The sequence below is a fragment of the Cnephaeus nilssonii genome (assembly GCF_951640355.1).
Source record: "Cnephaeus nilssonii genome assembly, chromosome: 8".
Classification (NCBI taxonomy): Eukaryota; Metazoa; Chordata; class Mammalia; order Chiroptera; family Vespertilionidae; genus Cnephaeus; species Cnephaeus nilssonii.
Genome location: NC_137079.1, coordinates 94057091 through 94083332, shown reverse-complemented (window position 1 = coordinate 94083332; position 26242 = coordinate 94057091). Strand labels below are relative to the sequence as shown.

The following is a 26242-nucleotide window of genomic DNA, read 5'->3' as shown; positions in this document are numbered from 1 at the left end:
TGCCATCTGTGCAGCACTGCCCCCCTCCCCCCCGCCCCTGCCACCAGTGGCCTCCCTCTGTAGGCAATAGGTGTGAGGTGCGATGGCTTGGCTGGCCTGGGCTTCCCTCTGCAGGGTGATCGCTGGCCGGCCACACACCTGCCACAGAGTTACCAACGGTGGCCTGGGCCTCCCTCTTTCTTTGCTGGGGAGCGGGGCCAGCCCTGCGAGGGGCTGTCTGCCTGCCTGATCACCCCTAACCACTCACCTGCCTACCTGATCACCCCTAACCACTCACCTGCCTGCCTGATCACCCCTAACCGCTGGTCTGCCTGCCTGATCACCCCTAACCACTCTGCCTGCCTGCCTGATCACCCCTAACCACTTGCTTCGGGGCGGGGCTAGCCCAGCGAGGGGCCGTGGTGGTTCTGGTCCCTGGTTGTTACGCTTATGGTAGCTGGCCTTTTATTATATAGGATAGATGGTGTATACAGTCCCATATGAGTAGAGTGACCATATAATTTATCACCCAAATCAGAATGTGTTAAAAGGAGGTGCTATTATTCATTAAGCCAGGGTAAGAGGTATAAACCAGATCGTACTCAGCAAAGCTGGATTTAAGATGACACTACTTATGAGCCTCCTATAAGAGCACCTCCTATGATGTCCACAGTGACCTAAGGTTCTTTTGAAAAAAATAAAAGAGTGTGGCATAGATTTCTGGGAAGTGATTATGTCTGAGAGCTGAAGTCTTTCATTCAAAGGTGACAGGCCTCTTCTTAGCCATGTAGTATTGAGATTACAAACTGGGCTGCCTGCCTGCCAGGAGAAAGAGTCTGAGACAATGGGACACAAGGGGGCACACACACCAAAGCTATGAAACCACTTTAGAAGGACCCAGACGCCTGATTATGAAAGCACTTAGCTGGGTTATGCTGTCTTTGTCACTCTATGAGGCAGACATTAAGGGCTCTATCAGGGCACAGTACCTCAGAACTCCCACTGTGCAAATTTCCCTTTAAGATATCAAGTCTTTATTAACATACTGTTTGCTAGGACTTTGCATATCATATCAGTGAAGTTATAGAATAGTAGTGCTTGAAAGTAGTGCATAGATACAAGAAAATATTAATTGCAAATATCAGTACAAACCACAGCTACGCGTTTATTACAAGACTATAATCACTGGAATGACTGGCACAACTAAAATCAACTTTGATTTAATCAGGCTTTCTAAAGACCAGACAAAAATACGTAATTGCTTTAAATTGCATGCAGAGATTATCATCCACACCTCCAAGGGAAGTGTACAACGAAAGATCTATTTGCCTTCAATTGCACAATCAGATTCCTTTGAATCACATCAATTTGCATAAACACAAAAACTTTTGGGTATTTCATCATAAACTATGCTGCCATTTTAGCCAAAATGGGCTGCTGTGCTATTTCATTTATAAAATTGTAAAAGCAATTACTTAATGTATTCAAAGATCTTCATTAAAAAATAAAATGCATTTTTATATATCAAATCAATGGTAATTACTTAATGAAACAGCTTTTTGATGTTGTTGTTGATCCTCACCCAACTGATTTTTTAAGACAGAGTGGGAAGGAGAAAGGAAGGGAGAGAGAGCAACAGAAACAGAGAGAGAGAGGAAAACATAGATGTGAAAGAGACACATCAATTGGTTGCCTCCCAGCAGGGTATCAAACCTGCAACCCAGATACATGCCCTTGACCAAGAATGGAATCAGAGACCCTTCAATGTGTAGGCTGACGCTCTAACCACTGACCAACACCAGCACGAGTTAAAACAGCTTTTAGAATGTAAACACTTACATCACAAAGGCAACAGTCTAAAAGGTAAACTTCCTGGTCATTCACCCAAAGGCTATTCATTCTTTTCTCGCTGCAGGGAATACAATCTAATAAATTGTAAATACGCTGTACATTTAGGTGACTTATTATAGTCTAACAAAATTTTATACCAAAAATAAAAACCCAAATGTGTATTTATTTACATTGTTAAGTAATACATACCTTGGAGAATTTTTAATACTATTAATTATCACTTGCTTTAAAACACAGTTCTTAGAAATGGCGCTGATAACTGGCCACTACAAACAAGTGAGGATTAGAACTCAACTGCCTGTGCCTACACATGGGCCCTGCATCCAACTTCAGATTAGTGGGGAAAATAACATTAGTACAGAAGCTGGGTCTTACTCAGAGATCTGCTCCTCAGTCTCTGAGTCACCCCAAGGATTGCTGTCAAAATGCTCCCGGCTTATTCTAATGGAAAAATCTCCTCCGACCCAATCCTCCAGCTCTAAATATTCAGTGGCACTATGAAAAAGCATAGCAGGGGCTCAGGCACTTCAACAAGAGTTCTGATTCCCATTTGGGCTCTGTCTCTACTGGATCTGCAAACACAAATTGCCTAACTGACAAGTTTCCTTCCCAGCAACAAAGACACTACAGACCCTGCCCAGTGGGAGTGAGAACTGAAGGAGGAAACATTCTCAAGGACCCTGGACCTAGATGGTATCCCTATCAGTTCCCTTATCAGTAACTTCAGGGTGACACGGAACCTGTTGCAAAGCTTTTAATGAACTAACTTCTGATTAAAGTTCAAAATAAAAGCCAGAAAAACAGTGAAAAGAGGAAGTATGTTTAAATCTATATATGTATTCTTAAATCTTTGCCTCCTCATAGAAATTTCCTCACTTCTTATAGAAAAATTATTAGCTACACATCCTCAGAGTAGTTGTTAAGAACATAAAAAGATTCACAAAACTGTTCTTTGCCAAGAGCATAAAAAGGAGATCAATTTATTTATTTATTTATTTTTAATATGGAAAAGCTTTTAAGTCAATGCAGGACTCTTGCAGAGGACGAGGAGCTGCACTCCTCTCAGGCCCAGCCCTTCCGTCCCCCCTCTCTGATCCCCTGCCCCAAAACAAGCCTTGGTCCCAGCACCCTTCTCCTGGATTCACAGTGTGGCACCAGAATATGACTCCTTACTCTCCACTGGGAGAATTCTTAACTTATTCTGTTCTATTAGCCTTGTCCTCCTCAGGATTTCTTTGTCCTGATAAAATCAAATCATACCTAACACTTAAATTGAGGAATGAAATGGAAATCACATCAAAATTCAGAAGATGTGGTCCTGGCTCAACCACTTACAAGCAATATAACCCAAGGAAAACCCTTTCACCATCTAGTCTGGGATTTCTCACATAGCTCTGAATAGCTAGAGCTGGAATAATAAAAACCTCCTACACTACTATCCTCCAAATACTGTCAAAAGAATATAAATATCACTTACGCAAACTGAAAACATGTATACTCAAGCTTTCTGGATATTACTACCATTTTATTAATGTCGCACTATTTCTAGGAACGTAACTAGTCTTCTTGTGCCTCATAAGATTGAATCTCTTTGCTAAAGATAATGGAGTCTGATACTGGCAAACATCAGTGCCAAGCACTTTGCACAGATATTCATTCACTTATTCCTCACCATAACCCTATTATTATTATTATTATTATTATCCCCATTTTATGATGAGGAAACTCAAGTAGAGGGAGGTTAAGAACTAGCCATGTCATGGTGGAGCCAGGACTAAGACCGAGCCCAGACTGTGCTCTTAGCCACTGTGCTAATGATACATTGACAACTTGCAGTTATTTACTTTCCTGAGAAAACTATAACACATAATGTCAATGGGAATCAAGGAAGGCAAGTGACATCTATTGATTACTCTACGGATCACCACCGTTACTGTGCCTGGGTACCACACCTTACCTCATGCCTCGTCACAACCCTGAAGGAGAAGAGTGTTTTGATTTTTAGCAAATACAAACCTGAATTTCAGAGATTCAGTAACTTGCTTCCAATTCTAAAATTAATAAATCGGGGAGATAATATATAAAACATATAAAAATTAAGCAGAGAAGTGTTTAAATTCCTGCCCGTCTCCCTCAGTGGGCATCTCCTGAGTCAGCTCCTCCTCAGCCTGGAGGCCTCATCCAGTCCCAGAGCCGACTCCAATGATTTAAATGCCAACCTTTGTTCCCCACAACAATGAGATGGGGGTCTCCAGTATGCTGGGCCCACTGGCCAAAGGGCCTGGAGGAGGGTAAGGGAACTTCATTCACAGCCTGATGCCAAAACCTTCAGATTCAGAACTGAGGTTGCATTAAACAAATAAATAAATAAAGGAAGAAATCACTATTAACATGAAGGCCCACCTCTGCTAGGGTTAATTAAAGGGCTAGTGAGAGAACCAAACCACCACTTACTACTTTAGTTCCAGAGGAAAATATATTCCAAGGTCTAAGAAAAACCTTGCTAGGAAAGACCATGATGTCCCTCTGCTTTGTGAGTTGGGGACTTCCTACACACCTTTTAGTTTTTGGAATCCAATTTATATGGGGCCCAGGCATATCCCCCAAACCACATGCAGTAAAATCCTGAACACATTTCATCTATAACCACTATCAGTTTTATAACTTATTTCCCCAGATGGACCAGATGTTATTAAAGGTTTCACGGTACTTTTTATTCTTTTAGGGATATTCCACATGGCTGGTCTGGGTGGGTTTGACCTGAGAACTCTACAGAGGCAGGGAGGTCTTCCATCCATCCCAACGTTGCCTCCTGGCTCTACAGAAACAGCCCTTTGGTATGAGGTTGTGAGAATGTGGTTGGCTCAGGCACCCATCCACCCTGCTGTGTGACTTAAGCTGCCTGAGCCTCAGTATCTTCAGTTATTAACTAAGAGAGAGAGATGTAAATGAATGGTTTCTAGCTACCTAAACTCCCTCTTCAAGCTACAAATCAGATAAATTTGAACCAGATGCAGGAAGTTGGGTGGAACCTAGATGACAGCTAGAACAGTTTAGTTACTAAGCTCCTACTACAATTAAAACAAACACGTAGCAAGAGCCAAATGAGGTACTACATACATTAACCCTTTGCCCTCGCTTGCTTTTTTCTCGATTCCTTTATTCTACTCGGGATTTAATTTTTTAAATACCCCAGATTTTACAAAGCGCGGCAGTAGAATAAAAAACTGGAGTTTCTTTTCATACAAACTTATTTATTTGGATTTTTTTATATTTCAAATTATTGATACATTCAAAGAGTAATTTTAATCTCTATAATTTTTCATGGTGTGATATTTTTTGAAACATTCACCCACATGAAGACCTGGTTTACATTCACATGTTTCGCAAATATAAATCGTCTCTCTTCTTCCTCCTTTGATTTTTCTGTTAGAACACACAACCCAATCTTTGTGTTTTTTGTTAGGGTGAGGTGTGATTATATGGGGCTTTCCATCTAAACGTTGCTCTAAGTTAGTGGATAATAATCTACCCCTGGAAGTTAGTGTACTGGTCTAACCTTTTTCACGTGACTGATGTGTCTTAGAAACAAATAGCCTTTGAAGATGCCACTGGTGAAGCTTAGGTGGTGGCATCAGTTGAGACGGCATTTACATTTTACTTGTCCTTTCATGCTAATGAAAACAAGAAAAGATACTGGAAAAATAGACAAAAATCCCCCTTCCCCCCGCGGTGAAACTACGTGTTGAGTGTGGCTCGACATCCGAGTGCAAAACGTTAAACATATTTAATACATATATTTACATCCAAAACATTTGGAGTAATATCTGGCAAAGAAAGCACTTGATAACATTGTCTATTGTTACTATAATCTTTGTCCTTACAACAACTCTACTAAGTACATATTATTCCCATTTTACAGGTGAGGAAATGGATACTTAAGATTTAAGTTATCTGGTCCGAGTGACACAATTTACAATGGACACAGCCAACATTTTTAACCTCTAAACTATACTGATGAAAGAAGAGGAAAAAAAGCCATTTTGGCTGAGGGCTGAAAGGCTTTATCTGAAAATGACACTTATTGATGAAAATATCATATGTGTACTGTTCTTTCAAATACATTATTTTTTTTATTGTTGATACTATTACAGATATCCCCTAGCCCCCTCCTTTGCCCATGCCTCCCCTGGCCTTCACCACACTATTGTCTGACCATGGGCTATGTATACATGTTCTTTAGCAACTCTCTTCATCTTCTTTTATCCAGTCCCCCCAACACCTCTTCCTTCTGACCTCATAACGCATAAAAATCCTGGGAGAAAACATAGCCAATAAAATCTCAGACATCTTGCATAGCAATATTTTTATCAATACATCGCCGGGTAAGGGAAACGAAGGAAAAAAAATAAACAAATGGGTCTACACCAAACTAAAAAGCTTCTGCAAGGCAAAAGAAAGCAACAACAAAATGAAAAGGAAAACTACTGTATGGGAGAACATATTTGCCAATGCTACACCTGATAAGGGATATGTTATTTTGTTAATCCTTATGCAATTCTGAAAAGTAGGTAGAACTATGTCTCTATTTTCTTAATAATCCACAGTTCCTTATCCAGGATAGGTGCTCAAAAACTGTTTAGCTTTACTTTACTTGTTAATTTCAAGCAATCTTTGATACAATAAAATCCCTTCCAACTCTTTCAGAATTCACTGTAACTCACTCTACCTCTGAATGTAACACTGATTTATCAAACACTTGCAAATTTTGATGGGAAACAGCTTCATCTTTGTTTTAACTCTTGTTGAGAGGAAAATAATAATTCTGGGGACCTGAAGACTATGCTCAATTTGGACTATGAGAAATAAATAATTATTTCTGATTTATTTATTTCCGATGGTCTTAGGCTCTACAGCAGTGGTTCTCAACCTGTGGGTCGCAACCCACAGGTTGAGAACCGCTAGCAGGGTCGCCTAAGACCATCGGAAAACACAGATGTTTACATTACGATTAATAACAGTAGCAAAATTACAGTTATGAAGTAGCAATGAAAATAATTTTATGGTTGGGGGTCACCACAACTTGAGGAACTGTATTAAAGGGTCGCGGCATTAGAAAGGTTGAGAACCACTGTTGTAGGGCATCAACACAAAAAATATGAAAGAAGCCCGCTGGTGTGGCTCAGTGATTGAGCGTGGATCTATGAACCAGGAGGTCATGGTTCGATTCCTGATCAGGGCACAAGCCCGGGATGCGAGCTTGATCCCCAGTGTGGGGTGTGCAGGAGGCATCCGATCAATGATTCTCTCTCATCATTGATGTTTCTATCTCTCTCTCCCTTTCCTTTCCCCTCTGAAATAAAAATAAATATTTTTTCAAAAGAATATTAGAGGAATACATTGTGTAGCAAAACTCCATGTCTCACACTGAAAGGCTGGCTTGCACAAGCCACAGGAGAAGCCAGAAAATTAAAAAACTAAGATGTGGCTTCTTTCTGACCATTTGGAGAGAACAGTGGAGAAAAATTCAAGACTCATTGAGCTGAAGGGCTCCTGACCCTGTTTCATCTTCAGGGTCTTAGGTCTCCTCCAGCAAACAGACTGAGGAAGCACAGCAGAAAGAAGAACAGCAAACATCAAGGAAGATTCCAAAATCATATAGCCTGACTCTGATGGCTTAAAAATATCCTGGAAGAGTAACAGATATACTATAAATTGAGATGGCTCAGTATCAACATCATATTAACAGAGGAGCAAAAATTTCTTAACAAACAAAAAAAAAAAATATTTCTGTTTTGCAAATCAAACATTGTTCTCTAACTTGGTTTTCTTTTTCCCACCTATATACTCCTTTATGGCCAGTGGACATATACAGAAATCTGACTACAAAAACCATTTCCCTTCTGCTACAAAGAAAAGCCAAATTCTCACAGTCATCAACTTTCTATTCATGTAAACAGTCTGACTTTATTTCTGAGTTACTCTGTGGGAACAGATGGCTTCCAAATGTATGCCTTCTTACTACATACATGGAAGCAGCACTACTGCACTCTTAAGTTAAGATGCAGAAAACACAGGCATGCTTCAAGTTTGCGTCTATATTCGTAGGCCCAATTTTCCAAACAAAGGTTTACTTGGAATTCTCACATTTCTTTTTTAACTTTTGCCTTCTCTAGCCTATTTTTTTGTTGTTGTTGTTAAATACAAATTACATCACACACATAAAAAAAATATCTAAAATATAGCAACTGAAAATTCTGGTGCATAAAAACTTCCAGACAACAAAAAATTAGCAGCAATGACAGACTTCTAGACTTCTTATAAGTTATACATAAAGGCATCAGATATGTAAATGTAGTTGGGTTTTATGGTTGACATTCTTAAACCTTTTATGATAGATTATAATTTTATAATTTGAAATAAACACTGCAATTAACACCAATTTACCTTAACTCCAACAACTGACACATCATTGAAAGTGTTCATAAATGGTGATCTTGGTGGCATTACCAGATCTACTAAACCCAGGCCAGATTCCCCTGGCGTCTCTCTAAGGCTAACGCAAAAGTCTAATTTTCCAAAAAGTTAAACCAAACCTGGAAAATGGCATCACGTACAGGTTTTTGTGATGCACAGACAATATGGCCTGACAAATGAATGCATAACAACCCTGAGTAGAGTTAATAGCATTTCTGCCATTTAAATTGCCAAATCTCTAGAAAAACATACTTAATGCAGCACCTGTGGAGAGATGACTTTGGGGAACTATTAAGAGAAATTAAATGCTGCCCAGTCTAAATAAAAAGTCTTTATATCTATATCTACATCTATATCTATATATCTGTATATGTATCTATATCAACAGATATAGATTAGATAGATATACAGACACATAAAAAGGGGAAAAATAGAAAGTACACACAAAATAGGGAAACAATTTATGTTTAAATAAGCAATGATGGAGTTGAATAACAGAATAGAGTAAGTCTGTACACACCGCATGGACAGCAAGAGCAAAAATAAATTGACTTCTGAACTGATCAACATCAACATGGATTCCAAAAGGTATCTATCTACCCTTTAAACGCTTACACTGAAGAATTGCTAAATCACAGCAGGAAAAATTTAAGTTAGCAACAAAACTAAAAAAAAAAAAAAAAATTAGTCAATTACTTAGATAAAGTTTGAAATAGTGGGGTATGCCAAAAATCAAATAAGATGTTGCAGTGACTGACAGACTATTCAGTGGAATCATTTCAATGATGAAGGTCAAACCTTGAATTTCCTTTACAAACTGGCACAGAACAAAACTTTACACTCTATGGCCTATAATTTTATATTACATTCTGGAAACATGAGTAGTGTGCTCCTGCCTTTTCAAAAAAGAGCAGTCTATCATGCAAACAATGATACGAGCAGTCTGTCTGCGGAGACGGTTTTCACCATACACAGACTAGTGAACAGCACACCTGAACAGGATTCCCAGCCACCATAGAGTATATACTGTCTAAGCTGTTCTAAAAGGTTTTACTTTAGAAGTCTTTACACCTTAACAGGAAGGAAATTAAACCTGTCCGAAGAAAAAGATAATATTAGGGTGAAAAAGGATGTGACCCATCACTTGTTAATGGAGAAGTATTTTGAATACATGTAATGAAAATAGGCATTAATATGGTAGTGACTACAATAAATGATAGTTACAGCAGTAACTAATAAATTTAATAGCAGAAAACAATTTGAAACTAGGTATAACTTTTTAAGTATGTGATTTCAAAAGTGTCATTCCATTTGTAAAGAAAAATATTTATGGCCAAGATTATGGAACAGAACATGTTTTTCAAAACAGAGAGATTTCTCTTTATCAAGTCCTGTGTGAATTCCAATGACTACAAGAGTCCTAATATCCCAAGGACTCCATTGCTATAGAATGGTACTGGGGTGGGGAAGTCAGCCTTCAGTAGATAAGCCTGCCTAATACCTCACAGAAGATTCTCTGAATGTGTACAGACGTTTGAGAGAGCTAGCTCAGACTAGGGCGTTAGTCCCACAGGCTGACAAATCCCAGGCCTGTGGGCCATGTCCAAACAAAGGGTGTAGAGCCCTATGCTCTGTTACCCATTATACATATGGGAGGATATGACCATAGGCATAAATGCTCTCTCTTACTAATTTATTTACCAACCTCAGTCTCTGTCAGGTTCTCACATCTTTCCAACCACAGAATCTTCATAGGCACTTCTATCCAAACTCTCTTCATCCTACAAAACCTAACCCAAATCCCACCTGCGCTATGATGAAAGTCTTTCCTAGCCAGCTTAACTGCAATGGCCTTTTCCTCTGAATTTTGCAGTCTATCTGTGGTATTTGGCATCTCACCTTGATCTGTCTGGAGGCTCCCATGGCTTTCTAGAACTGTTTGCTTCTCCTGTATTCCTGTATTGTCTTACACTCTTCATCAACTACCATCCTCTGCACTTGCATATGCAGGACCTCAATGAATATTTTTATGCTTCAATTCTATAGTCCTGCCTTCCTAAGCTCTTCATTTCCCATATAGTCTTTTCTGCTTCCAGCCCTCTCACAAAGATATTGTCAATGATATACTCCACCCTCTCCCTAATGAGACCAATTTTCAACAATTGTTCTGCACATCAAATCCTAGGACTTTCTTTTATTTTCTAGAACCTTCTGCAATCAACCTGAGACAGACACTTTCTTTTTTTACTCATTCAGTTCAATATGCTTTATTTTAATCATGCAAACACCCTTTTGGACTTCTCCATCCCAAAATGACACTACTTGATAAATCTAGGAGAAAAAAAAAAAAAAACACATTTTCTTTCCTTATGCACATTCTAGAGGCCCAGTGCACGAAATTCATGCACAGGTAGGGTCCCTAGCGGCTGCTGGCAGCTGGCTGCTGGCCAGGCCTGCCTTCATTCTGGGCCGCCCCCTAGAGGTCAGTGCACGTCATAGCAAGCAGTCAAACTCCCAGTTGGTCGAACTCCTGTTTGGTCGAACTCCTGAGGGGACACTTTGCATATTTGGCTTTTATATATATAGATTGGTGTAATACTTTTCAACAGGCTCAATATTATGCCTCTTTATGTTTATCACTAGCCATCGTTTGTGCTGTTGTTGTTACAAGCCATTCAAGTCCCCTTTAATACAATGCAGCATGTATATTTCTAAAAACAAAGACATTATATCTATACTATAACTCTTCCTACTCATCCTGCAAAATAAATTTGTTCATTATCTCCCCAACCCTCTCCAAGTAGAATGAAAACTGTAGGAATGGGCACGGGGATTCTCTATTGGTCACTGCTGTATACCTGGTGCCTAGAACAGTGCCTGGCACTCAGTGGTGCTTGGTGGGTATTTATGGAATGAATGTTATTTTACTGAATTCCCAGATTCTGCTCCTTTCCACCTTTTCCCTGCTTAACAGGAATATAGTAAAAAATGTAAATACTAAAGTGAAATTGTCAAAGTCCAATCACCGGTTCACCATCTAAGTCGGGGGATGATCTTGAGCATATTACCTGACTTCTCCTAATCAACATCTCCCCTGCTGTAAACGATGCTGTGAACAGGCTTCTAGAGAGGACTGAGAGGAATACTGCAGAGAGCACAGTGCACACACCAAGTGCTGACCGCGGCTCTTTGTTCACACTTCTCCCACTCAGCCAGTGTCACCTGCGTCACCAAACCCGAGTGGATCAGCCTTTCTTCCTCCCTCCCACCTGCAAAAAGACCAGACCCTGACAACAACACTACTTTAAATCAAAACGAGTAACTCCACAGGCTCACAGTGAGAGTCTGAGATTTTTCCCTATGAAAAATGTGTTTGCATTTGAGTGACTGACTTTAGACATCTACTGAGTGGCCCAGGGCCTCTATGTTGCTGTGTTGACATCTTCTGTTCAGATAAGCTGCATGGTCCAAGAGTGCAGAGAACTGCACTCTGCATAGGTGGCTGCCAGAAGAGGTACTTTTACAAGGTAGAAACCAAATGGCCTGCATTGTACAACTGAACAGTGAGGAAAATATGTCTATGCCACTCCTATCTTATAAAATTTTTCAAAAAGTACACTTTAATCTTAGGTCTTTAAGGACCTTCATGTGCCATTCTGATTTTAAGAGATATTCTGTAAACTAAATATTAATCTAGGAGGAACCACTATCTTTATTGTATATGCTACTACTCATACTATCCATTCACACAGTGCAAACTGAAGGTAATTTTAACTCTTGCTTTATTTTGATTTTTGTTCTTCCAAATAAGGAAAAGTGCTCAGTAAATGTCTTTAGAACAAAGGACAGAATACATTTGGTTTTCAGACTCATCAAGAAAAGAAAGAGAGGTCTCAAATAAATAAATCAGAAATTAAAGGGGATAAATAATTGACACCACAGAAATACAAAGGATTATAAGAAAAAATACAAATAAGTATTTATCAATAAATTGGACAATCTGGAAGAAATGGGTAAATTCCTCAAAACATACAATCTTCCAAGACTGAATCAAGAAGAAACGGAAAATCTGAACAGACTGATGACTACCAAGGAAATCAAATCAGTAATCAAAAAACTCCCAACAAACAAAAGTCCTGGACCAGAACTTTCACAGGTGAAATTTACCAAACCTCAAAGATGAGTTAACATCTGTCCTTCTCAAACTACTCAAAAACAATCCAAGTGAAGGGAAGGCTCCCAAGATCATTTTATGAGGTCACCATTACCCTGATTCCAAAATCAGACAAAAATCCTATATAATAAAAGCCTAATATCCTAAGTGTCCGATCATCTGGTTGGCTGTTCAACCAATCAAAGTGTATATGCTAATGATATGCTAAGGCCGCTCAACTGCTCACTATGACGTGCACTGACCACCAGGGGGCAAACACTCCGACCGGTAGGTTAGCTTGTTGCTGGAGTCTGGCCGATCAGGGCTGAGCGAGATGGCCTGGACCCGCCCTGGAGCCCTCCCACGGTCCCTCCCCGTCCCTGATCATGCACCGGTGGGGTCCCTCGGCCTGGCCTGTGCCCTCTCGCAACTTGAGACCCCCTCAGGGGATGTCAGAGAGCTGTTTCGGCCCAATCCCACAGGCCAGGCCGAGGGACCCCACTGGTGCATTGCATTCATGTACCAGGCTTCTAGTATTACAAAAAAAGAAAATTATAGGCCAATATCCCTGGTGAACATAGATGTAAAAATCCTCAACAAAATTTTAGCAAACCAAATTCAGCAATATATTTAAAAGACCATACATCATGATTATGTGAGATTTATTCATGGGATGCAAGTTTGGTTCAATATCTACAAATCAATTAATGTGATACTCCCCCTAAACAAAATGAAAGATAAAAAGCACATGATTATATCAATAGAAGCAGAAAAAGCATTTGACAAAATCTAGTATTCATTTATGATAAAGACTCTCAGCCAAGTGGGAACAGAGGAAACCTACCTCAACATAAAAAAGGCCATATATAACAAACCCACAGTTAACATCATACTCAACAGGAAAAGCTAAAAGCTTTTACCTTAAGATCAGGAACAAGAAAAGGATGTCCACTTTCACCATTTTTATTCAACATAGTATTGGAAGTCCTAGTCACAGCAATCAGACAAGAAAATAAATAAATAAAAGGCATCCCATAATACCCAAAATACTAATTTTAAAAGAAATATGCACCCTATGTTCATTGCAGCATTATTTACATTAGCAAACCAAAGTGCTCATAGGGTGCAACGGATGATTAGATAAAGAAGATATGGTACATATATACAAATGAATTTTACTCAGCCATAAAAAAGAATAAAATCTGACCATTTGTGAGATTGACCTAGAGGATATAATGCTAAGTGAAATAAGTCAGACAGAGAAATACATGTGATTTCACTTATATATGGAATCTAAAGAATATAATACACAAAACAAAAACAGCCTCAGATACTGAGAACAAACTGATGATTGCCAGATGGGAGGGGGTCGGAGTTAAGGTGAAAAGGGTGAAGGGATTAAGAAGTACAAATTGGTAATTACAAAATAGTCACAGAGATGTAAAGTACTGCATAGGAAATACAGCCAAGAACATTGTAATAACTGTGTATGGTGCCAGGTGGGTACTAGACTTACCAGGGAGATGACCGTGTAAATTATATAAATGTCTAACCACTATGCTGTACACCTGAAACTAATATAAAATAATACCAAGTGTTGCCCTAGCTGGTTTGGCTCAGTGGATAGAGCATCGGACTGCGGACTGAAGGGTCCCAGGTTTGATTCTGGTCAAGGGTCCATGCCTGGGTTGCAGGCTCAATCCCCAGTAGGGGGTGTGCAGGAGGCAGCCAATCAATGATTCTCTCTCATCATTGATGTTTCCATCTCTCCCTCTCCCTTCCTCTCTGAAATCAATAAAAATATATTTAAAAATAATAATAATAATACTGAGTGCCAACTCTGAGAAATAAAAAGTAATATATATATATGTGTGTATATATATATATGTATATATATGGCATATGCATATACATACACACACACACACACACACACACACACACATATATATATACTAGTACACATTTGGTTTACACCCAGCTTTAGACCCGAGGCAAAGATATTTTGCAGAAGCAAATCTTTAACATGTTCAGATATTCACATGTAAAATAGCTGACTACCCTGAATATTCTTAATCTGTATTGGATTGTGGTAAGTTTCTACAAACTTAGGTGACAGTCCCCTACCGTTATTAATATTGCATTTTTTATGGGAGTTACCATTAAGCCTCTTAGTTTAACTCATAAGAATTTTCTGAGCATTGAAACACAAGCAAATGAGGTTCACAATTAAAAACTTGTAAAACTCACAACCTAAACTCACCACAAGCAAGCAAAAAAGGAATATAGGAATATTTGTAAGCATTTACCACACAGAGCAAGTTCTTAACATAAAGATGTTGTCCCTGCTTTTAAAAGCATAGGTTTTCTCAAAGAAATGCCAACACAGCAGTTTAGCCTACTTTGGAAATAAAGGGCAGCATAACTGAAGTAGGGGAACAACTTTCCAACCCCCTACTGAAGGTACAAGCACATGCTTATTGTTACTGGTCATGCCAGCTCCATTTTCTGCAGTCATATCTAACCCTTCCATAGTTCATGTACATTCTATGGCAAAAAGTAGAACTTTACAGATTTTTTTTTTAAGTTAATGATTCAGGCAATTCTTGGAATAACTTCCACTTGAGAAAAAGTAACTAAGAGATCCTATCAAGAGACTCCCCAGCTGTTGACAGCTCAACTCTGGAAATTCCCTTTTTTTTGCCTATTCCTGACTGTCCCTAAATCCAAATGACAAAGTTTAATGACCCTGAAGAGCCCTGTGTGCCTCCACTGAACTCAGAACTCGGTCTAAATATTCACTGGGACTCTCCATAGACGTTTATTGAATTAAAGGGAGAAAAAAAAGGCGCTGGAAACCTAGCTCCAAAAGCCAAGTGCTGGTTCGCCTGAAGGAGCCGCTTTCCCCACCAGAGGAAACGGGGAGATCTGGAGCTGAGAGTCCATCCGGAATGCAGGGGGTCTGACCCTGGGCTCCGGGGGTGATGACAGCCAGAAGGTCTGGGCAGCGGTTCCAAAACGGGCACTGGGAAACGGTGGGCTGGGCGCTGGCCAGGATGGAGACCCTCCCCCCGGGAGCTGAACCGGATGGTAGGAAACCAAGTCCGTTCTGCAGGGATCCCCAGGCCCCCGTCGCGTTCCACCGCCCCAGTCCTGCCTCTAGACCCCACTCCCGGAGCTCCGACTACCAAAGAGAAAGCCCAGGTCTCAGAAATGTGTCAACACATGACAGAACTTGAAAAGGCTGGCTGCTCGTTGGCGCGAGTTATAACTTGTCCGGCTCCCACAGGAAAGCAGGCTCACTTTAATTACGTTTCTTTTAATACGCTGTGCAGTCCCCTCCAGGCCCCCGCAGAGACCGGGTTACAGAAAACCAGGTAGCTCCGGCGGTAGGAACCCAGCCGTGTGCGCGGTGAGCTAAAGGCAAGCAATCGGAGCCGACCTCCTGCGCCGCGACTGCGGATTCGGGTTCACGGCCATCGCAGCGGCTCTCTCCGCGCGCGCGCAGGAAGAGGAAGCCCCGGCACCTCCACCCCGCGGACACCCACTTGCCCTGTCGCTGGTGTCGCCGAGAGGGCCTCGCGGCACCGGCCGCTGTCCTCGGGTCGGCCGAGGGCGCGCCACCTTTGTCCGGGTTCCCCCACCGGGATGGGCCGGGAGGGCGGGCCGGGGTCGGCGGCGCAGACGCGGCGCTCGGGGTCCCGGTCCCAGCGCCGAGCCCGGGAAGCCTGCGCGGCCGCCGGACCCCCCTCCGCTTCCATGGCGCGCCCGCCGTGCGCCCCCAAGTCCCGGCCTGGCGACCACCGCCCCGGCGCGGCCGCCACGGGTGGGGAAGCCGGAGACCAAACCGCCAGCCAGCTCTCCCCGGGCTGCCCTGCCCGCCGCCGGGCAAGGCGGGGTCACCGTGCCCTCGGCCGGGCCCGCCTCGACCGCGTCCACGCGGCCCCTCACTCGGGAGAGCGCCGGCCCACGGACCCCAGGAAGCGACCTCTCCCGGGCCGCTGTGCGGGGGGGGCAGGACAGCCAGGCAGCTCGCACACCCGCCGACGGCCCCGGCCCGCTCTCACCTGCCTGCACCGTGTCCGAGAGGTCGTGCCCGGGGGCCGCGGTCCTGGGAAATTCCTTCAGTTTCCTAGCGCTGAGGTTCAACCCCCCCGAGGTGGCGGCTTCCTCCAGGGCGCGTTCCAGCCCCCGGTTCAAGGGCAGGTTGAAGCCCCCGCCGCCGCCGCCGCCGCCGCCTCCCGCAGCCCCGCCGTTGGCCCCGGCTCCTCCGAGGTGCTGGTGCTGGTGGTGGGGATGGTGGGGGTGATGATGTGGGTGCAGCGTAGGCACCGAGAGGGCAGGGGCGAAAGATTGGGGTTCGCTTCCCGGCGTCGCCATCTTCTCCGGGCCCCCACCCCCACCCGCTCTGCCGCTGCAGCGGGGGGGCGTCACAGCCTCACCCCGGGGAGGGGGGACGGCACCGGGGCCGAGCTCCGCAGTGCGCCGCCGAGAGGTGCTGGGAGAGGGGAGGGGGAGTGGCAGGCGCAGGACGAGGGGCAGCCGGAGCGGCGGCGGCGGCAGCTCGGCCCCGGAGGTTTCCTGTCCCGGGGAAGCTCCGGGCGGCGGCGGCGGCGGCGGCGGGGCGGGCAGCGCGCATGTGTCTCCGCCCTCCGCGGCCGCCTCCCGCCTCCGCCCGCCGCGCTCCCCGCCTCTTTCCTCCGAGCTGTCAGCTCAGCCCCAGACTTCCTACCCGCGGTCCCGGCTCGCCCTGGCTGCTGGGCTGCTCTCGGCCCCGCAATCCCGGTCCCGGGGGGAGTGTGAGCGCCGGCGCGAGGGGTCATTGTCATTGAGACGCCCAACTCCTCTGCCTTTCTCTTTGCTGCCCCGGTGGGAGTGTCGGGGGAGGGGACCAGAGATTTCAGAGGTCTGAGAAGACGGGGACCTGGTAGTGAATGTGGATTGAAATACAGTGAGGTCACGGGGAGGTGGGAGGTTATCTGGGTTCTGTGAATTATTCTGGCGCTTTGACCCAGAGTTCACCCGGAGACCTTTTTCCACTGCGCTGTTAAGCCAACAGGCCACCCCTGGCATTGGAGTTCCTACAGGGAGCCAGGCTCTGGTCTAGGGAGTCTACATTATCTCATTAATCCAGGAGCCCCAGGAGCAGAAGAAAAATGTTTTTTCTCCAATCTACAGAGGAAATTAAGAAATTTGTATAAGGTAACCCAGACACCTAGAAGTGGACCTGAATTCCAGCTTGCAGCCTGAGGGTGTGATTGCCCTCCTGCCTGTATACTCCCAGGCCCTATCAGGGGTAGGGAACCTTTTTTGTGCCAAGGGCCATTGGATATTTATAACACGACTCGGGGCCGTACAAAATTATCAGCTTAAAAATTAGCCTGCTATATTTGGTCAAACATTTAATGAACTTATCCCGAATGTCTTGGCAGGGCCAGACGGAATGATTTCGCTGACCTCCCCTCCCCTCTACCCCTCCCTCCAGACATTCCCCATCCCTGCAGGAAGGACAGGTTTCCTGAGGGATGATAGAAAACTGCAGACCCAGGAAGGAAGGACTTTCAAAACGAGGGTAGTTTTTATGGTGGACAGAATACATTGTCACGTGAGGGAGAACAGCTACCGATGGCTGACTGAGCCCCAGAGTTGGAAGGTGCAGGGCCAGGTTAGAGAGCCAGTGATCCCAGCAAGCCAGTAACTCAGTTACAGGCTGAGTCCGTGCACAGATACATTAGTGTCTCCTGCATCTCCTTTTCCTCCACCACTGGAGCACGGACACTGACATGTCTGCTTGCAAACCAATTCACGTTCACTCACACCAAGGCTGGCACACAGACCGGCTAGAAGAGTGATCAAGTTTCAGCTCCAACTCTCTAGGACAGTGATTTTTATTTTTATTCATTTATTTTTGCCTTGTAATCATTTATTCGTTTATTATTAATACTAGAGGCCCAGTGCATGATTCAATCATGCACGTGTAGGCTGTCTGTCCTCTGGTCGGGACCCGGTGTGGCGGGCAGCTCCGAAGTCCCTGGGCCCCTAGGGCGAGGCGGGGCGGGGGCGTGGTCCTCCTGCAGCCGGAGCCCAGGCCGGGGTCTTGCTGGGGCCGCCGTTGCCTCCTCTGCGGACACCGGGACAGGGCCGCGCGCAACTGCTGCCAGACTCCTCCCCCAGGAGCCGCGCCGCCCACCCACCCACGCCGCCTCCAAACCTCCAAAACGCGGGCTCGCTGCCCCAGAGGCCTGTCTGTGCCGCAGCACAGCCATGGCGCAGACGCTGAGCTCGCTTCGCTGCTGGCAACACGAGCTCAGTGTCCTGCCGGCCCAATCACCACCCCAGCCACCCCAAGTCCCGCCCCCTGTGTCTCCCACTGGCCCAATCGTGGGCGTAGCGGAGTGATGGTAATTTGCATATTATCATTTTATTAGGTATGATTACTTTCTTTATTGTTTAAAGTATTACATATAGTATTACTTTTGTATGTCTCCTTTTTCCCCCATTGACCTCTCCCCAGCCACCCCCATCCCCCTAGTGTCTGGTTCCATTGGTTGGTTATGCTTATATGCATGCATACAAGTCCTTTGGTTGATCTCTTACCACCACCACCACCACCCCACCCAACCCCACCTTCCCTCTGAAGTTTGACAGTCTGTTCAATGCTTCTCTGTCTCGATCTATTTTTGTTCACAAGTTTATGTTGTTCATTATATTCCACAAATGAGTGAGATCATGTCATATTTATCTTTCTCTGACTGGCTTATTTCACTTAGCATAATGCTCTCTAGGTCCATCCATGCTGTTGCAAGTGATAAGGTTTCTTTCTTTTTTATAGCAGCGTAGTATTCCATTGTGTAGATGTACCACAGGTTTTTAATCCACTCATCTGCTGATGGGCACTTCGGCTGTCTCCAAATCTTAGCTATTGTAAACTGTGCTGCTATGAACATAGGGGTGCATATATACTTTCTGATTGGAGTTTCTGATTTCTTGGGATATATTCCTAGAAGTGGGATTACTGGGTCAAATGGGAGTTCCATTTTTAACTTTTTGAGGATACTCCATACTGTTCTCCACAGTGGCTGCACCAGTCTGCATTCCCACCAGCAGTGCACGAGGGTTCCTTTTTCTCCACATCCTCACCAGCACTTGTTGTTTGTCAATTTGTTGATGATAGCCATTCTGACAGGTGTGAGGTGGTATCTCATTGTCATTTTGATTTGCATCTCTGGCATGATTAGTGACTTTGAGCATGTTTTCATATGTCTCTTGGCCTTCTGTATGTCCACTTTCGAAAAGTGTCTATTTAAGTCCTTTGCCCGTTTTGATTGGATTATTTATCTTCCTTTTGTTAGGATGTATGAGTTTCCTACCAATTTTGGAGAGTAGGCCTCTAGGGCAGTGATTTTTAACTGTTGTGCCCTAAGAAGTTTTAAAACGTGCAATACCTGACTAGTCAGAGGCACTGACCTCTTTGCCCTTAGATTATCAATAAAATTTTAAAAATGACAACAGCCAGCATCACAATAGCTGTCCGTTATGAATGAATCAAAATTATACCTATTTTTTTATCAGATTGGCAAAAAATATATTTTTTGGTGTGCCACAGAATTTTAGTAATTAGTTTGTGTGCCGTGAGATGAAAACGGTTGAAAAGTCACTGCTCTGGGGCCTTTACCTGTGCTCTATGCCCAAGGCTTGACTCTCACTGTAAATTACTTGGCTAGTGGAAGTGAAGATGTGGGTCACGTAGAAAATGATACAACCCAGGGAGTAGGGGAGCCTGTCTTTTAAGTGGTAATGCAGAAAGGTGATGGTCCAAGCAAAAGTCTGGAACTTGTGACTTCATGGACTCTGCACTAAGGGATGGCATGATCTTTGTCACTTGCATTGACTGTGTGCAGAGTTGCACTTGTTCCTGCGGGATTCTAGGCTGAGTGAAACAGTCTAATCTCGGAGGAGACAAGCGCCACCTGCTGGTAACCTCTTCCCGAACCTCCTCTCTCACCAATCCCTTTTTTTCACTCAGCCTCTCAGTCTTTTAACAAAAACCAGGCTTAATGGTAATGATGATAATAACAAATGAAAGTTTACTTACATAACTTATAAAAAATAAGCTACCTTCCCCTTTCTTCACTGTTTTTTTTTTTCCCAAAAGGGAAGTGAGGAACAAAGAGAGACAGAAAAAATTTTCAAATGAAAACCTTCAGCTAAAACCAGGTGGTAGTTTTGTGAGCTGTTTGTAAGGTGTAGCTGAATACGTCTGTCAGACTGCAATTGTAGTTCAGACCACAAATTGTGGTGATGCATTATATAGGACATAATCTTTTTTTTAAAAAAAGACCACCAATTCTTTTTCAGAGGAAATGATGGAAGGTGAGGACCTGCTTTTTAACAAACGATCAGTTAAATATATTAGGTTGACCTAATCAATATAGCTTGCTTTACCTTCTACAGATTACTAAAGAGTAAACTCCTTGAGGGAGGGACCTGTTCATCTTTGCAACTGCCTCCCCACATTTCAAACTCTAGAGAAGTACTTTGTACACAATGAATATTAGTAATTGAGCATTGTACAATAGACCAGGTATTCTATAGGCTGTCATTTGTTGCTATAACTTTCAAATGAGGTCCCTGAATAAAGGAGTTTTTCCTTAAAATGAAGGAGAATATTTGACCCTTGAAACTGATCTCAGTTATTTCTAAATATTCAAGAAACTAAACAAGCCATTTTTGTTGTTGTCTTGCTTCTTCCCTTTAGTTTTTTCAATAAGGTGGACATCTCTGTTTTTTTTAATACCCTTTTTACTTCTTCTGAATACAGTACCCTCTTCTTGTTCCACCCTCCCTACTCTATACAGATAGTCATCTGGGAGAAGTCATGTTACATTGACCAAACTGGCTGTCTTGGTTGGTCCAGAAGTGGACTTCTAACAGATCACCCAGAGGATCCTGATGGTGCTCAGACCCTAGATTCTGACCGTTCCTGACTCATTTCTTTGGTTGTTATGAGATATCCAGTATATTTATAATACATTCTGATGTTTGCTTAAGTCAATTTTATTTCTTTTTCTGTCAATGCAACCAAGAGTTCTAAATAACATATTCAATTTACCATATTTTGACCTTTATTCCCCCTTGTTTTCCTATATAGCCTCATTTTTGGATGTCCAAAAAAATCTTTTTTTTTTTTTTCAGTTTTCTCACATTTATTTATTTATTTTTAAATCTTTATTGTTGAAAGTATGAAAGTATTACATATGTCCCTCTTTTTTTCCCCATTGACCCCTTCTAGCTCGCCCCCACCCACTCCCACTCCAGGCCTTCACCATACCACTGTCTGTGTCCATGGGTTATGCATATATATGCATACAAGTTCTTTGGTTGATCTCTTCCCACCCACCCACCCACCCACTCCCACCTTCCCTCTGAGATTTGACAGTCTGTCCCATGCTTCTGTGTCTCTGAATCTATTTTCTTCATCAGTTTATTTTCATGAGATTTCACATATGAGTGAGATCATGTTATACTTCTCTTTCTCTGACTGGTTTATTTTGCTTAGCATAACACTCTCTAGGTCCCTCCATGCTGTCTCAAAAGGTAAGAGATCCTTATTTCTTTACTGCTGCATGGTATTCCATGGTATAAATGTACCACAGCTTTTTTATCCACTCATCTATTGATGGGCACTTGGGCTATTTCCAGATCTTAGCTATTATAAGTAGCATTGCTATGGACATAGGGGTGCATATGTTCTTTCTGTTTGGTGTTTCAGGTTTCTTAGGCTATATTCCTAGAAGTGGGATCACTGTGTCAAATGGCAGTTCCATTTTTAATTTTTTGAGGAAACTCCACATTGATTTTCATAGTGGCTGTACCAGTCTGCATTTCCACCAGCAGTTTATTAGGGTTCCTTTTTCTCCACATCCTCGCCAGAACTTACTTGTTGATTTATTGATGGCAGCCATTCTGACAGGTGTGATGTGATACTTCATTGTCATTTTAATTTGCATCTCTCAGATGATTAGTGACTTTCAGCATTTTTCTATATGTCTCAAAAAAATAATATTTTACAAACTATTTGGGTGTTGGCAACAGATTATTTTTCATGCTTTATCTTTATACCTTTTTATCATTTCACAAAGTTAATGGAATTCAAATTGTGAGGAAAATAGAAATATTCTCAGCTTAAAATGTTGACTATTAGGAGAAAAGTGATCAATTTCATCAACAAATAAAAACATTTTAGAAAGATTTTTTCCAAAAAAAATTATTATGCTTAGCCTAGCTGATGTGGTCAATGGACTGAGCATCACCCCATGGACCAGAAAGGTCCCGGGTTTGACTCCCAGTCAGGGCACATGCCCAGTTTGTAGGCTTGATCCCCATTAGGAGGCAGGCAGGAGGCAGCCGATGGACGTGTCTCTGTCATCAATGTTTCTGTCTCTCTCTCCCTCTCCCTTCCTCTCTAAAATCAATAAAAATATAAAAAAATAAAATAAAAAATTTTTATTATCAGAAAAGATAATAAGAGTCTACATTTAAGACCCAACTCTTGTATTGTTTCCTAAACAATGGAGCTGTGGGCAAGCTTACAAGAACCTAATTTATTAAGAATGGTAGCCGAAACCGGTTTGGCTCAGTGGATAGAGCGTCGGCCTATGGACTCAAGGGTCCCAGGTTCGATTCCGGCCAAGGACACATGCCTGGGTTGCGGGCTCAATCCCCAGTAGGGGGTGTGCAGGAGGCAGCCAATCAATGATTCTCTCTCATCATTGATGTTTCTATCTCTCTCTCCTCCCTTCCTCTCTGAAATCAATAAAGAAATATACTTTAAAAAAAAAAAAGAAAAGAATGGTAGACAGACTTGGGCACAGTTATTTAGCCCATATCACCGTCTCAGAAAATCTCTGAGAATTCACTGACCAACCAGAACTCAAAGCATTTGCTGAGAGTGGCCATGATCAGCTATGTGTGTCCTTCATGATCCTGACTGCCCCTCTTACCCCCACCACCGCCACAGCTAATTGGACAAGAGGAGCTGACACAGGTCCAGTTATCCCAAGGCAGATGAGTTCACCCATCCTGAAAATGTAAGCAAAAATAAACTGAGACCATAGTCAAATAACAACAGGCATTTGACCTCAAATGCAAGCAGAATTCAAGGCTTATTCACATTTCACCCTGACATTCTCCAACTTCTCCACTTTAGTTTTCCCCTTTCCTAAAAAGGGAGCAAGAATATTCCCTCCACATGCTTTCGGTACTGTATCTGTAAATATAAGTAAATACTTATCTGTAAATGATCAGGGTATGTAATATTCATTAACTTTTAAGTACATCAAGGGCAGAGCGCAGGCCTTATTTTTTTAACCCACTGCCTAGAACAGTGGTTCTCAATCTTTCTAATGCCACGACCCTTTAATACACTTCCTCATGTTGTGGTGACCCCCAACCATAAAATTATTTTCGTTGCTACTTCATAACTGTAATTTTGCTACTGTTATGAATTGTAATGTAAATATCTGTGTTTTCCGATGGTCTTAGGCAACCCTGCTAGCGGTTCTCAACCTGTGGGTCACGACCCACAGGTTGAGAACTGCTGCTGTAGAGCCTAAACCACCACCCCCCCCTCCGCCCCCGGTCAATCGTGTCCCGCTTTACCAATGTTAAAATCTGGTAACCTTATGCTAGAGCCAAGTGCTAACATGCCTTGGATGGAAAGTCACCCGTAAAGATGGCAATGTCAGTGGAACCACGCTGCTTGAATTGCATCCTACCACCAACTCGTCCAACTCACAAGCCCCTGTGTCTGCCCCTTCAGGATGTCTACAAAATTGGTGATGTTGATACTGTCCCTGTGGGCCGAGGGGAGACTGGTGTTCTCAAACCTGGCATGGTGGTCACCTTTCTCTAGTAAACATTACAACTGAAGTAAATTCTGTTGAGCTGCACCATGAAGGTGTGCGTGAAGCTCTTCCTGGGGACAATGTGGGCTTCAATGTCAATAACGTGTCTATCAAAGATGTTTGTCGTGGCAGTGTAGCTGGTGACAGCAAAAATGACCCACCAATGGAAGCAGCTGGCTTCACAGCTCAGGTGATTATCCTAAACTGTAAGCCCTAAAGCATCCAGGCCAAATCAGTGCTGGATGTGCACCTGTGCTGGACTGTCACATGGCTCATACTGGCTGCAAATTTTCTGAGCTGAAAAGATTGATTGTCGTTCTGGGAAAAAGCTGGAAGATGGCCCTAAGTGTTTGAAATCTGGTGATGCTGCCATCATCAATATGGTTCCTGGCCAGGCCATGTGTACTGAGAGCTCTCTGACTGCCCTCCTCTGGGCTGTTTTGCTGTTCGTGACACGAAACAGACAGCTGCTGTGGGTGTCATCAAAGCAGTGGACAAGAAGGCAGCTGGAGCTGGCAAAGTCACCAAGTCTGCCCAGAAAGCTCAGAAGCTAAATGAATATTATCCCCTGTACCTGCCACACCAGACTTAGTCAGTGGTGGATGAATGGTCTCAGAACTGTTTGTCTCAATTGGCCATTTAAGTTTAATAGTAAAAGACTGGTTAAGGATTATAATGCATTGTAAAACCTTCAGAAGGAAAGGAGAATGTTTTGTGGACCATTTGTTTTTTGGGTGTGTTATTACTTTTTAAAATCAATACTTTTTAATAGAAATGATTTGACCAAAAATCTGCCACAAAATTCTGAGATCCAGTCAAACAAAGTTTAATGAGAAGAAAAAAGATGATATGCTGAAGGGTTAAGAATCTAAATGTATACTATCTGCTGAGAGCAGAACTGGAAGTAGGATATGGGGAGATTATGAACATTTTTAAATTTAAAAAACAACAACTCCATTATAATTAGAAATATTCCATCTTTGACTTTCAGCCCTAACTAGCAAATTACCCTATCACTGAATTCTAGATTCTGCCTACAACTGATGTTTTTCCTCTTGGGTATGTTTATTTGTTTATAGTCCAATGGATTTGCAAAATCCCAAATGTCTAAAAACATATAGCTTGGTGTTTAAGATTTTAAAAAGTAATAAACTTGCTTCTAATAAAAGACCAGTCCTCTCCTAATATCTCTTTGTAGACAGGGCCACATCTCGGAGTTTATTCATAGTCGGCCATGACCTCAGCTAGGGAGGCCTCAGGAATCTTGTCCCACTTCCTCATTCTTCAGGTTGGGAAACTGAAATAAATGCGTGAAGGTGAATTACCCAATGTTAATCAGCTGGCCAGTGAAGAATGAGGACTAGAACTCAGGTCTCCATTTCCTATCTATTGTGTTCTCCTTATGCCTCATGAGAACAGAAATCACTGACTATGCCACTACCTGCCATGTTTGGACATCTATTCTTGTCCTCCCATCAGTGTAATTCATTTGCTCTCTGCCTGGGTCTGACTTTATTCAAGGGAGATCATCTAGGATGCTCACTTACAGGGATAGTGTTGGGTAAGGACTGTCATGGGAGCTGGTCCAAGGTACCTGAGATGGCCTAGCCACTTGTCTCTGGAACAGGACAGACAGGGTGCCCTGTGCCAGTGGAGTGGTGATGTAAGTATGCAAAGACCAGGCAAAATCCAAGGCTGTGATTATTCAGTATCTGTTCTGCTATGATTAGAAAGGTTGGGCTTCCTTGGCCTCCATACCAGTGGCTACAAAATATTCTGGGGGTTGCATCTCCTTTCAGGTTCTTTGGCAAGAGATACACTCTCTTCCCAGAAAAAAAAAAAAAAAAAGAACATTACTAGTAAATCCTACACACAC

At 42.9% G+C, this 26242-nt stretch overlaps 1 protein-coding gene across 6 annotated transcripts in view; it reads right to left on the bottom strand.

Annotated features, from left to right (window-relative positions):
* The window catches only part of LRCH1 (leucine rich repeats and calponin homology domain containing 1), a 230572-nt gene extending 213501 nt beyond the window's left edge, over positions 1-17071 (bottom strand). For all 6 annotated transcript variants that reach the window (XM_079778890.1, XM_079778891.1, XM_079778886.1 and 3 more), the window contains exon 1: positions 16528-17071. In XM_079778890.1, the coding sequence (XP_079635016.1) occupies positions 16528-16840 (313 nt within the window). In that variant the 5' untranslated portion in view covers positions 16841-17071. The remainder of the gene's footprint in view (positions 1-16527) is intronic.
* Positions 17072-26242: the final 9171 nt, after the last annotated feature.